This window comes from Musa acuminata, chromosome BXJ1-4, assembly GCF_036884655.1.
Source record: "Musa acuminata AAA Group cultivar baxijiao chromosome BXJ1-4, Cavendish_Baxijiao_AAA, whole genome shotgun sequence".
Classification (NCBI taxonomy): Eukaryota; Viridiplantae; Streptophyta; class Magnoliopsida; order Zingiberales; family Musaceae; genus Musa; species Musa acuminata.
Window position 1 is genome coordinate 2,183,613 of NC_088330.1, and position 19,031 is coordinate 2,202,643.

The window sequence follows — 19,031 nt, forward strand, 5'->3', positions numbered from 1 at the left end:
TATACCAGCTTTGGAAAAGAATTTGTACATGTCATAACATATTAGAACAATAATCACCATGATCTTATAAAAGAAAGTACTAGTTCTTTATTCCTGTGGAAGGTCTCATGAAAAATTTGAACAATTTTCTGAAAACACTTCACATTTTGCTTTTTGGAAAAATTGTACATATTTTCCTTTTTTTCCAACATGAGCATATTGATCCAAGTGGTGCACTAGTTCAAATAGATAGATTTGGTCGTTTAAGGTTGGGAGTCCATTTAGATGATTTATAATATTTTTAATTAGATTTTATAGTATTTTTTATTGTGATGATTGAAACATTATAAGAGGTTAAATTTTTATCCCTATTTGGGTGATATTACTTATAAACTATTATAAATACTTATGAAACCTAGTATGATATATCAAATGATTTTTAGTATATTTGGATTTTGTTTGACTTACTTACATTGTTTTCTAATAAAATGATAGTATTTTTATTGAGGTTATGTAGTGAAAAACACTGCAAATGACATCATATTATGCATTTTTAGTTGTCGTGGCTTATAGATCATTATGATATCAGATTTTTAGGCTTGTAATTAGTTTGATTGAGGTTAGGAGTTTATTTGGATTATTTACAGTATGCTTTACAATATTTTTCTTATGATGGCTAATAAAAACACTATACTAAACTAATTTTTTACTCCTATTTGGATGATAATATTATTAAATTATTATAAATACATAGTATGATATACCAAATGGTTTCTAGTGTGTTTGGATTTCAAAGTTATAGTATTTTTAAATAACGTTATAGTGTTTTTTAAAGTGTAAAGCTATTGAAAAATAGTAATTTTCAATTGTTCATCTTTGAGTATCGTAGAACATTACAGCACTAAATTTTTAATGTTAGGAGTCTATTCGAGTCATTTATAATATTTTTATTGTGATGATCAAAATACTATAAAAATTATTCTTTGATCCTCGTTTTGATGACCAAACTAGTATGTAAATCATATAAATCAGATCATGCTACTGTACAAACCAATCCTTCAACTTGGATTCACACACCTATAGATCGGTCTATAAGGTATCTATGAAACCAGTGGGAAAAATATCATTCAAAATAGAAGGGAGAAACGTGAGACATCATTTAGGAAAATAATAATAATAAAAGTGAGCCTTCTTCCCGAAATCGCCCGAAAACTTTTGCTGACTAACGAATTCCTTGTTTTGTGCGCTGTAGTAGTAGTAGTAGGGTTTTTTAGACTTTGCAGCATCAGAGAGTTCCTCTCCTCCCAACTCCTGTTTACCTAACAATGAGCATGAATATATATATATATATATATATATATATATATATATATATATATGACCTAAAATTCCATTTGGTTATCTGCAAAATATGGCTGCAGACACTAAATCCGGTGAAGAAATGAGTGACATTTGCCCTTCACTTGCATCTCATAGGAACAAAAGAAGGGGAAAAGAATCCGGGCATAAAATCTAGTTAGCTAGAATTTGGTTGCTTTCATCTCCAGAATCTCTCTTGTTATTTTTTTCTTAAAGATCAGTAGATTCAATATACAAGGCATTACAGTTTTCTTCCTTTCTTTTCTTTTGGAAAAACCAAAGGATGGTGAGAATATGCACATTTTGGTTATATATTCACAATAATGATGAGAATAAGAACAATGAAATGAAAGCAGAAAGGACCAACATAGACCAATAACTAAGTTTTCAGAAATAACAACTGATAAGTCGTCAAATGAACAGCTGTGCTGTGTGCATTAGTCTTTATAAAGTATAAATTCCACATCACTTGATCACCATCAATATGGTGGAAACAAATTTAAAACAAAGATCAGTTTGATATGATGTAAAACAAGATATCTCATTCTTGGTTTGATCTAATTACAAAAATTTATGCTCAGATCTATATCATTTCTTAGTCTAAAGTATATTTGAACACAAAACAATAACAATAATTGCAAGCCATAATGAGCCGATTCAACATCTCACCTTTCAGAAATCTTAAATACGGGAAGCAGGGATGATACCGCATTACCAACAAAACCTGATAAAAACGAGAAAAAATAAATTGATCTTCTTGTTTAGCAAGCAATTTTAGAGCGCATAAAAAACCTAGAACATACATAGTTCTGAAAGGATCTCAGTCCTTTTAGAGACAAAATCCCCCACAAAAAGTATCAAGCCTTGCAAAGAGCACCAGTCTTTTCCTACTGAAAGAACCTGAACCTATCCAGCAGCTAGTTTTGAGGCAGTACAGTACATGTATAATTCTTCGCTGATAACGAATCAAGCATTTGTTAGGAAAACATCTCTACGATGATCAACATGCGATAGGGTGCAAGTCATCTAAAACTTCTCTTGATCCCGATAACTCAACAAGAGTAAGCAGTGCTTCAGTTTAATTTAACCAAGTACCTACCTGCGAGAGACACTGCTGTTAATTCATCAAGGCCAATAATGTATGAATACCTAAGAAAAAGCACAACGCAAAAGATTGGAACTAGGACACATACAAAATTTACCGGAGATTAGCATGCTACAATACCTGAGGGAAGATTATTTTGATGTATTCATCCAGAGACAATAATACAACAAAGTCTTAAGAAAAAGAACACACCAAAAGATTAAAAATCAGACGTATGGCTGAGACTAGCATGCTATACTACAACAGAATAGCATATATATGAATCTGGAGAACTAAGGGCAGGAATCAAATTCGAGATTACATGTTGCTATTAGGCAATAAATTTATAGATGCTCTATTGTCACATTGAAGCACAAGTTTGTAAAATAAAAACAACATGCATATTTTGACATATTAACTAGACTTCCAGATCACCTTTTTGTTTTATAGCTATTACAGCTTTGACAATAATAAGACACCGAACAAAGGATGCAAAAGAAACATATCGTAGCAAAAGCCAAAAAAGTTGAAACGTGGATTTTCATAGTACATAAACCAGTATAACTACATATCATAAATATAACCAAAGATTCTAACTGTTAGAAATATCTTGACTTGAGTCTGACTGTGGGTAAAATACATTTCAGGAAGGGAGAAATTGGCCTACAAAAAGTCAGCAAGTCTCATTTCTCTTTCATTACCTGAAGACTGGCAATGGTTGAATTCTCCCTAGCAAAGTAACTCCTAGAATTATATTTCCTTTTCCAATTTGTTCAGCATATCCTTACTAATGTAATCAAACTAGCACACCGCAGATGCCAACCTCTGGAGTGTAACACATACTAAAAGAGCAATTTCCAAGAACTTTGTTAATCCACTTCTTTTGCACCAAACAATCTGCAAATGGAGCTAACACCCCAAGTATTTTTTTATTGATAAGAACAATTTATGCTCGATACAACACAACCTCTGGACAGTAACACCTACTAAAATAGCAATTTCCGAGATCACTGCTAATCCACTTCTTTTGCACCAAACACTCTGTAAATGGAGTTAACAATCAAGTAATTTTGATTGATAAGAACATTTTATGCACCGAACACTCAATACGACCCAATCCATAAAATGAGAGGATCACACCCTCCATAAACTTATGATCCAGACATCTGTAACGCACAGAGGACAATAATAATATTCATTGACAATAATTGGAAATACATCCCATCAAGTGTCATCATTATTCCTGGAGTAAACATCTAACTATACTTTTATTAACTAGAACCGAACACTTCACAATCCTTAGCTTCCCAGCTACGGATCATCTGAAATATGTAATTTTCAGATAAATAGGGATTATCTTAGTAGAAACAAGATGTCAATAAATCTAGTTGTCTCATGCAATCAGCTAAAGATAATAATAATAATGAAAAAAGAGCATAAATTAGAATAAAAGATCTCACAAATTCATCATGAGAAAAGCACATCCATCAGTGCACTTTGCTGCATTGGAACTCGTCCGACCGCTCAGGATGAAGCAACCTCCGTATAGACTAAATTCATATCACATTCCCTGCTATTAGTCCATTACTAGGATCAAGTGGTGCCCGGCAACAGTAGAAATACGTCTTTCTATGGATGCAAGGAATATCTTATAAGCATGTTTGACGACTACTAATCCCTTTCAAAATTGCCTACTAATAATGACCATATTGTTCAATCATCCATATATGTATATATCAACATGCTGCACAACCATGCAACAACATCCTTTCACATGCTCAAGCGTCCAACTTATGCATCATGGCACTTCTAACAAATATTAATATGCAACTATAGGCTACAATAGATGCATCAATATAAAATAGATTGCCAAAAGAAATATGAACTAATAACAGCATACTAAAGTTTCATCACATCAGCATAATGAGAATCTAGGTTTTATGAAGCACCTAACACTATATTGATCATCCAAATGGGATACAGAGTCCAAAAAAGTTATTATCTATTTGCAATTCAGTCCTTGAAATTTACAATCATTTCTTCGCAAAAAAGTGTGGTTACCTTCAAAAATCTAAGAGTTACAACTTCATTCTCAAGAAGACTGTCAGATTCAAACTATCATGGTGGCAGCCTGGTATTCATTAAGGTTTTGCAGTTAAAAAGAGAGAAATTTCAACTGAATTGACCGATCAGCAAGAGGAAAGAAGTGGTTCAAACTAATCACTTAAGAAAGAGAACAAAATTTGACAAACAAAATATACAAAAAAATTGAAACCCAACCTCGTTTCCCTTTTTTGGGTTTTGGGTTTGGATTTGGATAGGAGAGACTTTAGTAAATTTATATAAAAGGTGAACCCTTGCCCTAAATCAAAAGCCTCATCATCCAGCTCAAAATCACATAAGCATCGTACCATACCATCCAAAAGAATCCTACTTCTTATCATTTGAAAAATTAACCAAAACTCAAAACCTAAATTACCAAATATCCGTAGTCAAATCAATTCGAAACTTCAGGTGTCCAATAACCTACATAAGTCTGATATCTTCCAGTAGACTTAAAATGAATGGGACAAGAATAACAATTCCATGCAGCGTCTACACAAGTGATTATCAACAAGCAATTAACTCTATCGGCAATATCATCACAAATCATCTCAACATTCTTCATTTTCTTACTACATGTAAGCATCCAAACTCATCTTGCATTCAAAGAAAACGAAGTAAATGGCAGGAATTATTTAGTTGCAAACTGTAGATCATGTTATGCAGATAGTGGAAAATTGGAACCTGGAAACATAATTTGCTGGTGCAAAAGCTTATGCTATGCATTATGCATTTCCACGATCAAAGTGCAGTTCTATTTTTCGTGGCTACATTATACAACTCAATGAGTTCTGGATACTCCTTGTAGCAGTTGACGAACTTCTCCACAAACTTCTTCTCTGGATATTTCATGTATGTAAATATACTAAGGTTACTGATGCAAATTCCCCTAGACTTCAGGCCTGTCACAATCTGATGCCTTGGCATCAAATTTTTCTCCAAACTGAGCATCAAAATATAGGGCTGAAGTGCAAGATAAGATGGAGCACATCCGGCTTCATTTACCAAGAACTCCATCTTCCTCTGCAAACTCTTTAAAGAAACTCCCACAAGCGTAGGAGCCTTTCTGAATACAGCAAGGAAATCATCCTCGGACCACCCAAAGCCCTTGAAGAACTCCAAGTGAGCATCGAAATTCTTCTTGCTGACCCTGTGGAGCACCTTTAGAGTCCGGATGAACGTCCCCGAGGCACAAGCTACTCCCAAATTCTCGACATCCCTGATTAACGCCTTCAGGACTTCAGCCTTCTGGATTATGAGGCGGGGGTGGCGCCGTAGGATCGTTGAGAGCTTCTGATCCGTGATCCCGCAATCCCTTAGAATCTCAATGTTAGGCTGAATCCTCTTCTCGATGCTAAACCCGAGAAACCACCTGTTACTCTTGCACAACTTCACAAAAAAGTCGTTGGACCCGAGGAGGCCTTGCCATAATTGGATCTTGGACACGAGGGTCTGGGTTTTGTGGCCGATGACGTGTTTATTCGATCCGACGAGGTGGGTGATGTCGGAGCAGGAGAAGCCCAGATCCTGCAAAGCTCGAAACTTTGGGGCCAGGGTCCTCTCCACGTCGAGGAGAAGAGACCGGGGGTTTGCAGATATGACCTTTTTCACCTGGGTGTTGTCAAAACCGTAGCTTTTAAATAAGCCAAGGACGGAGTCAGGCTGGTGGCGGGATTCGACGCGGCCGAGGAGCTTCGAGGCCTTGGCCGCCTGATCAGGATCGAAGCCACAGGTGCTGACCAGGTATTCAGCCATAAAGCTGCTCTGTGGAGCACCGGAGGCGGCGGAGTAAGAATGGGTTGCGAGAAAAAGGGCAGCATCGGCCGGATGACAGCAAGGGACGAAGGCAAGGGCTTTGGGCAAGAGAGAGAAGTAGGGCGACCTATTCATCAATGCCATCTTTTTCTTCTTCTTCTTCTTCTTCTTCTTCTTCTTCTTTGTAGGTTCCTTCTCTTCAGCAAAACCTTGCGAAGGTGGCGTAGCTGCGTACAGAGGGGCGCGTTTAGGCCGGAAGTACCAGCGTCCTAAACCCTAGAAGTGCGTTGAGGGTTTTATTCGTAATTTTTCGGGCAGAGATTACTGCGACCGCATGCGTCATTTTTTTTTATTCGTCAACTTTTAGTTTGTTGAGGGGAGAAAAAACTTTTATTGTATAACAACTAAAGATAATAAAAGGTATTTTTTTTGAAAAGATTTTCATTATTATTTTTTTATCAGATATCATCCCTATATTTATTTTAGAGCGATGAAAGAGAGGACTTGCGAGAAAATGGACATTATCGTCTCGATAACGATGAGGGATGAAGGCGAAAGCTTTGGACAAGAGAGAGAATTAGGACGACCTATTCATCAATGTCATCGTCGTCGTCTTCTTTATAGCAGGTGTTACTGTATCAAAAGTACATTTTGATCGGAAAGATATGCATCCTAAACCCTAGAATTATGTTACTGTATTGGAATAACTTTTTTGGTTGGAGATTTCTACAATCACTTTTTTTTCTTCGTCATTTTTTATTGTAGACCAACTAAAAAAAATAAATAGATTAATGACCACCGATGAACTACATATTAGCCTCAATCCTTGAATTAATTGATAATTATGCTATCCAAATTATCAAATTCAATCAACAATAATAAGAATATTAAATCCTAAATATCATCATAATTATTAAATGTTTATTATCATAATTTGATTGGACTTGTGAAATACTAGAGAGATTATTTAGAAAATCTCCTCACCAAAGATCGAACGTAATCGTTTCACGTCAAACTTTACTATCTTCGATATCATGATAAAAATGTAAGAAGCTCCTCGTAGGGATTGGGGTACAATATTCTTTGGTTTGAAGGATACGAAAGAATAAACTATTTCGATTGATCTACCTCTCTAAGTAGGTGCTTCCACCGTGAAGGGAACACACGGAGACCAGCAAACATAGTCAGCTGCCTCCTTACTGAAAACAACTACTACAAACATATGGTGACCATCAAAGAGAGCCCAAGGAAGCTTCCTTCATACTCAACTATTAGCAGTCGAAACCAGCAACCATAAGAGATAGACCTTCCGCCACGCTTTGACTTTACCAACACACTATCTAATGCCCACATGAAGCTCACTCTATACTTGAAATCTTTCAAATGAAGTTATGATAAGATGACTTATATTATTAAGTTAATGCTTAAATTATTTTATTATATTAATTATGATATATTTGTTTAAAATATTATTTTTAATAGGTCTGATATTTCCAAGAAACTTTCACGGTTGCATTCTGACAAAATCGATTTGCATAGTGCTTGCTACGTACTCTCTACCCCTCTTCTTTCCTACACTATACAATTCTCTCTTTTTTCCGACACTTTACAACTATCTATGATATTTGTTTGCATATATTGTGGAATTCCAAGTAGCAGACAAAACAAGTAGCTTTGGGAGTTCTTCATATCTACATAATAATATCTTATGATAGTATCTACATTTGATAGAGCAAGTTCGGAAAGATAAGTATTTCACAGATAAAGGATCATCACTGCATTTCCCTAAACCAAGAAACCTATCATGAATTGCATCCAACTGATCACAATATAGCATGCACTAAGATGGAACATCATGGTGATGAGATTTGGTCTGACTAGCAGAGAATAAAAAGAGCATAGTTTTAGTTTTTGTGATGAAAACGATTAAAGGTGGTATTATGATTTAACATAAAAAAAGGTTAGATATTAATAAATTAAAAAATATATTCTTAAGTTACATAAAAAATTCATACAAGATTTAACATGGTTAGATAACTCCTATCTATATTCATAGATAAAATTAATTTTTTATTATATAAATCAATTATAAGATCCTTGAATTATTTTTAGTCAAATACAACTCCTCTTGTACATTGTCTTCTTCTTTTAAATATTTAGATCTATGAAAGATAAACCCTCAAGAGAACCTAAGATATTTTGTATCTCTCTCACTAAAATCTTAAGACTCAATATGTATTTATAAGTAAATCTTAATTCACTAAGGAGCTTCAATTTAATTATCTTTATTTTTAATTATTTTTATTTTTACTCTTGCCTTCTTTAAAAAATAAAGATTTAACAACTATTATCTATTGTTAAGTCTCTTCAAGGGATTTTGGAACTAGTGCAAAGCTCATCTACTAGATAACACTTTAAGCATCGAGAAAACTAAGAGTATTTGACTTTGCTCGCCTCCTCGAGGGTTTTACCTCATGCATCAAGCTAGGTATTAGCCTTTGTCTGCTCTTTACTCATACTTCTAAAGCACATAAAGTATTACACTCATTGTACTAAGTTAGCTACTATGATTTATCTTCTTGTTATCATTGAACTTTTAGAATGTAAGATCGTATATTGTCTATTTCGTTTTCTAGTTGAGCACTCTCACATTGACTTGAAGTCTCCCTCTTTAGCTATCTTGATAAGAAGTCCATCAACATCGATCTTATAAAGTTCTCTAGCTTTTGCCTTTTATTTTATCTTAATACTTAGAGTTTGTCATTATATTCTCCATCTCATCGGCCTCTTTCATGACCATATATACTCTCTCTCCATGAGAGCAAGGGATCGATATCTCTATGGAAATCTCACCTCTATGGTATAATGATACTTCTATGCTTATTATCCTACTATCTATCACTTCACATCTACGTCTCATTTCTTCATTATTTGTATATCCACCTCTATAATACTATGGCATTTCTTTGAGTCCACCTCTATTCTAGCTAATGCTTAGTCTTGGGTAGTTAGGTCCCTACAAACTCATCATTGCTTCCTCACCCTTTTCTACTACCTATTTTAATCTTTATATTCTCCAAGTAGTTCACATTAGTCAATTGAAAGACGGTCTACAACTCTTATGCATGGCTTCTGCCATTATATTGTACGACTCATTCCAATTCTATTCTCTTTTGTGTCTATAGTAGTAAAATTTGTTCCCTTGGTCTTGTTTTTTGACTTATCGGAATCCCTTGAGCGAATATGAGCTATGGAACAATTTACTCTCTAGTTGCTCTAATCATACCTTTGTATGATCATGTTTCTCATTGGATTCATTAGCACTTTCACTTAGAAGTCTCCCTCGGCAATACAACCTCCATACTAATGACCGAGGCTTTTATTCAATATAATATTACTAGTTATATGTGCTCTGCAAGTCAATCATATGAGTGATGACACATGTGACATGTACTCATTCTTTTTAGTTATTATTATTATTATATTTTTTATTTTATATTACTTATTATATATATATATATATATATATATATATATATATATATATATATATATATATATATATATATATATATATATATATATATATATATATAGTGATGTTCATGGATTTGTGTAATGGGAATCAAATTGTGATGAGATCACGATAATGAGACCGATTTACCTTTAAACACAGATCCTAAATAATCTCGGTCATATGTTACTCGAGAGGGACATTGAGATAACTTGACAAACTAGTGTATTATATATGCGTCCATATGATGGAGGCAGTTAGTCTCATAGCTACTCATATGGGAACATTAGGAATATAGTGTAAAATGCTCATTGGAGAATAAGTTCATTGATCCGCTTACGGAATGTTAAATGAAGAATAAACATTTTTATCGCAAGTTTATTGGAGATCTATTTGTTGGAAGATTTGACTTGCTTCCATTACATTTCTCTTAATTCTTCTATTTTAGTAATCATTGACCGGCTTCTTTAAAGTAAAACTTGAAGATTGAACCACTAGCTCATTTTTTATGTTTTTCTCATGTTTCTTCTTTAAGACATGATTCATTTGAAATTGCACTATATTTCTTAAAGTTGTTTTGAGGTGTTACTATTAAGACTATTTCGACATTAAGAGGAGGGGGGGTGTGAATTAGTGCTTACAAGAAAAACTTTGATTTTAAAAATTTTATTTAATGAAAACCAATAATGAAAGTGTGCTTGACTTAAAAGTAAGTGAACTAAGTAATTAATTCAGAAAATAATAGCAATGAAAAGTAGAATAGAAATGAACACTGAATTTATAATAGTTCAATCGTCATGATCTACGTTCACTCCCGATTTCTCTTCCGTCGAGGCCACCAACATTCACTAACGATCTTCTTTCAATGGACTAATACTAACTATCCTCTTTATAACTCTTTCTCTTTTTCACAGGTTTAGGAGATAATATTTATGAGTCTCACACCTCTTTTAAAATGATCACAAAACTTTAATGAAGAGAAGAATGACGCTTAGCACTTTTTCACAACTTTTTAACTCAGAATCATAAGGCTTTTCGTTCTCTTTTCATGCCTTATCAAGCAAGAAAGAGTGGGATATTTATAGGCCCCAAATAGCTTCAAAATGGAGCAAAAAAATATCTCATCTCGGGTTTTCGGGATACTAGGTGGTACCACCACTTGCTCCCTTGACAACTGACGGTACTACTACCCAGTTTGAGCAGTATCACTTCCAAACTTGATGAGAGACCATGTTCTAGGCGGTACCACCATCAGTCTAAGTGGTACCATCACTTGACACTAGCGGTACCATCGCTAGGTCTTTTGGAAAATATACACTTCGTACGTTCCAGCTCATAAGCAATTCTGTCACCTAGTCTGGTAGTGTCACCGCCTGGTCTAGTGGTGCCACCGCCTAACCTAACTTTGAGTCATTGAATGAGCCCCTCAATGGGCCCAACTCAACTCTAAGTTGTCCAGCACGTCATTTGTTCATCCGAACTCCCGATAAACTTTCGACGTGTCATCCGAACCTTTGACGTATTGCCCAATCCATCGGCATATTGACTTCTGCAACATCCAATTCTTCCGTTCTGATGCCCGATCTCTGAGTTCAGCCCAATGTTTGATTCTTCTTTAATTGTTTTATCTTTTCATGATCAAAGTAAGTCATGCATCACTTTTCTCAAAAACACATATTAGATCAAAAACTTCGTCAATCGATTTTATATCAATCGATTTTGCATTTTTTTCAATTGTACGGTGAACCCCGGTGAGACTCTGTACACAACCTTACTTCTACAAGTAGAGAAATTATTTTCACGACTCAAATTCTAATCATCCAGGTTATAAAAGTGCAACATTACCATCGTAGCAAGAATGTCTTGAGATATAGTTAACTTGGAAAGGAGAATGTTTCCACACGTTTCAAAGGTGAATGATATTAAAGAATCAATTTCTTTTATTTTTTTGGTTTGCAAATGAATAATACAGTGAGGTTACTTGTAAAATGGAACAACAGTAATCGAACATATTTCATGCATGCGAGAGAAATGGAAATACAAACTGGAATCAAGAACCTTGTACCGACCATACTGTGGCATTCCAGGCAGTACATATGCTCTGTAGTCTTATTGTGCTAAATAATGTTATGGCTTATTTCATGAAAAGTCATTCTCTCCCTTTTTCTTTTTTTTAGTTTGCTAAGACAAATATTATATTTTAGAGAAGTGAGATTCTTTGTACCTAAACTCTTATTATAGTAATGTTGACTGAAACCACAGCTCTTTAGTGGAATACAATTTGCCGGTATTCCAACTTATCTTTTGTTATTTGAAGCGTCATTTTAGGGGAGTCAGATTTGTATGACGAGGAAAATGTGTTTGTCATCACATGAAAACTAGCTGTCTCACTCCAGCATTTCTAGCCTTTAGATCCCTCTTTGAGTAAATTTTGTTGTTTGACTTTCTTGAATGCACTTCATGTTGGATACAATTAGAGATGGTATTTCTATGTACTGGAGAACCATAACTCTAGTTTCTGGTATTTCTCCCAGTTCAATCTGGTTAATACCTTCAATATTGTGATGATTGGCATGGACTAAATTGAGCTCTAGCATATGTTATGGTTATTGCTCAGATATACAATGAGACAAAGGTAATTGTTGTTTGTTAGGACAATAATCTAATTATCATAAGACTTCAGCTGGATGGTTGCTGTATGACTTGCTGTTTGAATCTTAACTCAGATTTTTTTTTTCATTTAGTAACAATTGGATATTTAACGGTGTGTTGATATGTTTTGCTTGTTTTATCTTTCGATTAGGAGAGTCAAGAACTCATAACTAAGGTACAGTTTTATCTTTCCGATGCACACAAGCTTCAAAAATGTCTCTAAGAATATCGAAGATTAAATAATCTTATCAATAAATGTATATATATATATAGAAAAATCTAATTATTTTTCTCGCGAAATGTATATTACAGAGACAGTGGCCTCTCCTTTAAAACGTGTCTTTGTGTGATAGATCCGTATCATCGGGCACCCAAAGGCAAGGCCATGTCGTCCAGAGCATGAAGGAGGGAATTGTTGCAATGGCCGCCCGAGAAAGATACTCCATCGTAAACGAACAGTTAACTAAACTCATAGTTTTTGACTTGATAGTAGGAGCTGTTGACACAATGAATGCAGCAGCAGCTGGAGCACCATCATAACAAGAAGCTAATCCACGAGAGCTCACGCTGCCGGATCTCTGTTGGGTAGGTCGGCCGTCGACGTCAGACCTCGAAAGCATGCAAGACACATAGGATGTTTCCTACACAGTACTGTTATGAATCGTCGGCAAGAACCGTGAGTCGGTGACAACTCCCCCCGCACATGGCCATGACCCAGTTTCACTTCCTCCACAGTGGCCTATGGCTGTCCAAGTTGTGATGCCAGGACCGCAGATGTTGATGGTGCACGCCATTTGTTCAGGTACCTGCATGCATCTGTGCGTGGCATTTTCTTTCTGATGTGATTGCTCTATTAGAATATATATATATATATATATATATATATTCATGTGCGAGATCATGTGTGGATGATATATATTAGGTTTGATCCGCAATAACTCGATACGTTTTTGGAAGGAGGAGGATTAAGTTTTTGAGTATCCATGTTAGTGCAGATGAGTTTGATTTTGACTCAAACTCATGTAATATATATAGCTCCTTTGTAAAAACTGAAAGCCAATCGATGCAGGCAAATCGGAGTGTCCTTTTTGGCTTACAGCATGTTTTCTTCATATTATATCGTAAACAAAAGCCTAATGAAGATGTAAGTTTCTTATACATGAAATAGTTGATCTACTGACCAAAGCCTTGTCCACTGGTTTATAATGAACTGAACTGAACTGAACTGAAGTGACCAAAGTTGGATGATATTGCTTATTTATAATGAACTGAACAAAATTGTTGTAATGGTAGGAGATAGATTTGACAATATGAAAATAGTTGATGGAAGAAGCAGAGCATCAAGATTGTTGCTGGGCAAGAGCAGATACACAAATAGTCTATAATCCACAATTCTTCTAAAATCATGGATATTAGATTTCAAAAATAATTTACTGGGCTTTTTCAAAAATAAACATTGATCTTTGGTCTAATATTATTGAATAATCATCATCAGGACCAATGTACTATCATTGGACCAAGAACAAGATTTAAAACCAAGTGATGCAGCAGGCAGGCAGGACAAGAGATGCTCATAGGGGACCAAAGTGGCAGAATAAATGCCTCCTTGCCCCTCTCTCAATCAATCCAACACATCAAGGATGATGGTTGATGTCGACTACTGCACACTCTCACCTTCTGCCGACGGTTCCTAAAAGGTCAAACCAAACCCCCATCTTCCATCCATGACAAGGAACAAAAAGAAGCAAAAAGTAGTGGACAACTGCAGCAGAAATCAAGGCAACAAAGCATTGAAGAATCTCTTTCAGCTGGATGATGAACCGATCCAATGCAAGATATGTGTAGCTGTTTTATGCTTGTACAATGCAGCCAAACTCTACAAGAACACCGAATTGATCCCATGTATTGACAAGGTTTTTATGGAGAGTGACAAGAATTTTATACAGGACTTTGAAACAATGATCTTATTGTTCGGGGAGAGATGCAATCCTCCATTCTCTCTTGTAAAGAAGATCGAGCCAAAGCAGGAAAACTTCCAATGAACAAACTTGAGAATTCCATTCTGCACAAGTCAATGCCAATATAGATTTCATCACTGTGGCGTCGGAATGGCTTATACCCTCAACAAATGGGTGCTCTCGCCATCCTTTTCTGCATCAGGTCAGCTCATCTGCTCCCCAATCAGATCGAGACCCACGAGAAGGAAGGACATGCCCTGGAAGAGCAGAAAATAGAAGTGAATTCCCTGAGCTGACAGAAGACTGCGAGCGGCTGCCGTGAGGAGGAGAAGAGACAGAGCCAGCTCCTTCTTGTAGATTTTGTTGGCCTTTCTCGCGGGTGATGGAGCTTTCTCGTGCTGTTCCTTCAGTCTGTTGAGCTCGCTAAGTTCACTCTCCGATGCTCCTTTATGGAACAGCGGAAGGCTTACGATTTTTGCCTCCCTCTCTGCGGCAGTCAGCAGGTCCGATTCCGATGACCTGCCTGCTTTTTTGGTGACAACCCATTCATATGAACTCCCCAGTTTGAATAATCCTGAGACCATGGCATTGAATTTGGTCACAGACATGGTGTTCTCAAAGAGAAGATAAGGCACAACGAAGGGGAAGGATCTCAGTGCTGGGAGAATGTTGAGGAAGGACATTATGACCGGCACGTAACATATAACCCAAACAGGTAGTTCTGCCTCTGGAACGAACATGGTTAGGGGAAGAATTACACAAAATAATGTGAAAGAATAGAAAGGAAGGATCAACTTCCTTAGGAGAAAAAATAACAGGATTAAGTTTGCCTTCTTCCATATCGATATCTGCATCAAAGCCATTGTTGGAATTCTTAGAAACTTGAGTTCCAGTTTCATAATTTAGGTTCATTCCTAGGGATCAAATGTACCTTTGAGGTTATAATAGCTGGAAGGCACAGCCGAAATAAATGCATTGGGCCAGAATGCCATCGGTGCTGCTGTTTCCGATAAGCCTCATAGGATTCAGGTACTTCACAAAGGACCTGGCCAGCACATGGATGTCAGCCAAATAATTCAGAATGGAAATCGAGCAAGAGAGTTGAAGCTTGATGTGGTAAGTACCTTCACATCATTTAAGAAGATGAACTTCCAACCATGGAGGTGGGCACGAACAGCTATGTCCATATCCTCCACGGTTGTTCTCTCGAGCCAACCCCCAGAATCCTCCAACGCCTTGATTCTCCACACGCCCGCTGTCCCATTGAAGCCAAAAAAGTTCCAAAAAACACCATTTACCTGTTGCTCCACTTCAAAGTGAAAGCAAAGGTTGATGTTTTGGAGACGAGTTAATAGGTTCTCATTCTTGTTCACGAAACTCCATCGTGCCTGAACTAATCCGAGCTCAGGGTTGCCCTATATTGATATAGAAATGGCAAATTAGTGCCTAAAAACACACAGACGAACAGCTGGAACTTGCAAATGGTACTTGACAAGCTAAATGTGGCTTTACCTTGAAATGTGGAATGGTTAGCTTAAGGAAATCAGGATTTGGTTGGAAGTCAGCATCAAATATTGCAACAAACTCATAGTCCCTAACATATTCACAGCTCATTGCAGACTTGAGATTTCCAGCTTTGTAACCAGTCCTGACCAACCGATGCCGAAACACAATATTTACACCTCTCTGACTCCATTTGGAAACCTCTGTGCTGATCAATAGCTGGATGGTCTCATCATCAGAATCATCAAGCACTTGGATCAGCAAACGATCTTTAGGCCAATCGATTTGACAAGCAGCAGAAATTGATTGCTCATACACCTGAGGCAAACTGATATTCAGCAATCTTTTCTGAAGAAGAAATTCTCTGGTCATCTTAAATGATAAATCAACTCAAGTAGTATAGATTGATCATTATATCCATTTTTCTTGTTAAACAAAAGCAGTTTACGAGCTTCAATTCCAAAAATTCTTCTGATAGATTGATCATTATATCCATTTTTCTTGTTAAAAAATAGCAGTTTACTAACTACAATTCCAAAAATTCTTCTGATAGAATTATGTGCAGCAAAAAAATCTATCCATTAGATCACATAAGTAGGAGGGAGAAGAACTACAATTCAAAAAGGAGCGTCTTACCTCTCTCTCATTGCACATGGGGATCTGGACTAGTACCATAGGGTACATATACTCTGATCCATCATCTGAATTGAATAGGTCACTCTCTACCCTTGGCTTAATCTTCTTGAACTTGATCCAGAAGCAACCAAGGCACAAGATCAACCTATCTGCAGACTGTATAACAAACAGAATTATGCACATATATGACAACAGCTGAATTGGATAGGCAATGTAGTCAGCTCGGAACGAAAGCCAAGAGAGGTAGGCCGAGTGCATCCACCCGTGGATCTCGGTCGCCTCCGGTATGTGCAAGCTCTCCGGTAGGCGCAAATCGGGCTTCTGGAAGTGCCATCCATTCAGGTACGCGACCAGCTCGAATGCTAGAGCAACCAAGGAGAACAACAAGAACCCTCTAATGAACCTTAGCATCAAATGGCCTTTGTCAGGCTCGTCACTCTGGGTGGCAGCTGCTCTCCGGAAGACCAACCGCCTCTTGACGACTCTAGGAAGCGCCCAGAGCACGGCCGCCACCGAGGCAATGCAACCGACGGCATAGTGGGCTTTCAGGAGCAAGACCCAGGTGAACTGCTTGGCGTTCTTGCCCCGGCCCTTGTCCATAGACGGGAATGCTTCGGTGTCAGGGCCATCGATCTCAAGAACAGAGTAGTTGGGGTTCTCCATTGTCACCACCACCGGGGTGCCCTTCCGCTTATCCTTCGCCCACCAGCCAGAAAAATCCAATCTTGGGGCCATTGCTTGCTCCCAAGAAATCCCTCCTCACCTTACGATGCGGAGAACCCTCAACAAGTCAGGCAATCTAGCAAACTATCCTTTCAAGCTCTGGCAACAAAATTGGATTTTGATGCCGGAGATCCATAATCTAGCTCACACTCAAGCATTATAAACCTAATGCAGCAAGTGAGAGAAGTAGAGATGGAACGCCGAGAAGCTAGGACCAGGGTTTCTTTCCTCCCTCGCTCTCTAATCTTCCACAAGGCAGAACTGTGGGGGAAGGCATCTGCAGTTGTAAAGCCTCAGAGCATGTGGACATTATTCAATGTCTTAAAACAACTCAAACTCCGACCCTCATTTCAACTCTGCCTGCTCTTACCATGGGTGGAATGTGATTCCCTTTGTCCCTGTCACCCCTTCTGTTTCCTAAGTAAATATAATCTCAGTTAGATGCTGCAAAATCTAGAACAAACAAACATGACTCCGGCGGCCTCAGGAAATGGCAAGTTCAGGTTAAATGCAACCAAAGAAAAAGGAAGCTCAAATTTGACACCTACATGCAAAAAGAAAAAGGAACCCAGTAAATTAGGCAAACTGCTGCTTCTAGATTGATTGAGCTGCAGAAGATAAGAGGTTTACCAAAGATGAAAAACTGCAATAGAACTTTCTCATCAAGCAAGATCCACCGGACAGTCAAAAGCGGCAACGCAATCCGATGAGATGGCTTTTGGGAAGCAAAGGATCAAACTTGGCCACTTTATCTTTTGCTTTCCTTTTTGGCTTCTGCTAACTTTACCTTGTTTTCTTTCTTCTCTCACCTCTCACCAACCCAAAGAGACCATATTAAATCCTGCAAGGAAAGAACAAACATTTCCACATGGACATGCTTGCAGGACAGCATGATGGGTGTGCAAATCTTAAATAGTCTGCTCTGTATCTTCTGCTTCTTTAGGATAGATTGTTGCAGGTCAATATTAAGTTAGTGACTACTTGTTTGGACTTTGGATTAGGTAACTAAACAGGTTTCTTCTAATATGGTAGGAGGCAGGTCTTAATCATGGTTAATTGTTGATGGAAAGAACACAATCCAACTCCATCTTTCACGAACAACACTACCCCATGAAAGGACAATACAATAAACATACACACAAGATGTGCATATGTTTGGTCACAATCAACAACTCATGTCTTCCTGGGATTGGCATGTTAAGAGGAGAAAGGTTCTTTTCCCACAAGAATAAGCAACAGTGAAAGAGAAAGAATAATGATCATAATCTTACCAGCCTTGACTCACCGATTAGGATTTAATTATCTTCGAGAGCAGAGCCTTAATGAGCCAACTGATCACTAATGATAGAGTGTAATTGTTGTAGACAAGTGCCCTTAATTAACTAATGATGGCATCTTGAGCAAGAAATGGGAACAATGGGCTTCACTGATGCTGGTCCAAGTCGGATTGATTACAGTGTGTCACCAAATCACTAAAAATAAGCTATCTGCATGACTTCTCTTTTCTTTGAGGCACCTTCTCATTTGATGTTTCAGCTAATCAAGTCGTTCTTTGTGCTTGTACTGCTCATCTCAACCACTGTTAGCAACAAATGAAGAACATGATATTTTTGACCTGCCAAAGTACATCATTCCAAAAACCACACCAAACCTAACCCAATGGAGGTTGCCATTTGTCATGTAATCAAGTGATTAGAGCTTCATCAACTAGCCCCATAAACATGACACCTCAACCACAGGCTGAGCAAATGGCACAATCACTCTC

General features: G+C 37.2%; 2 protein-coding genes across 2 annotated transcripts; both read right to left on the bottom strand.

Moving 5' to 3' along the window:
* Positions 1–2,063: 2,063 nt before the first annotated feature.
* LOC103980317 (transcription termination factor MTERF15, mitochondrial) lies at positions 2,064–6,537 on the bottom strand. Its single transcript, XM_065156033.1, has 2 exons — positions 3,883–6,537; positions 2,064–2,437 (listed from the first exon to the last, which is right to left on the bottom strand). Exon 1 carries the CDS (start codon positions 6,422–6,424, stop codon positions 5,267–5,269), a length of 1,158 nt encoding a protein of 385 aa, XP_065012105.1. The 5' UTR covers positions 6,425–6,537; the 3' UTR covers positions 2,064–2,437; positions 3,883–5,266.
* A 7,679-nt stretch (positions 6,538–14,216) lies between these two features.
* On the bottom strand, positions 14,217–18,070 carry LOC135641046 (probable xyloglucan glycosyltransferase 5). Its single transcript, XM_065156042.1, has 6 exons — positions 17,897–18,070; positions 16,544–17,810; positions 15,917–16,225; positions 15,529–15,819; positions 15,336–15,449; positions 14,217–15,252 (listed from the first exon to the last, which is right to left on the bottom strand). Exons 2-6 carry the CDS (start codon positions 17,276–17,278, stop codon positions 14,608–14,610), a joined length of 2,094 nt encoding a protein of 697 aa, XP_065012114.1. The 5' UTR covers positions 17,279–17,810; positions 17,897–18,070; the 3' UTR covers positions 14,217–14,607.
* Between the last annotated feature and the right edge of the window lie 961 nt (positions 18,071–19,031).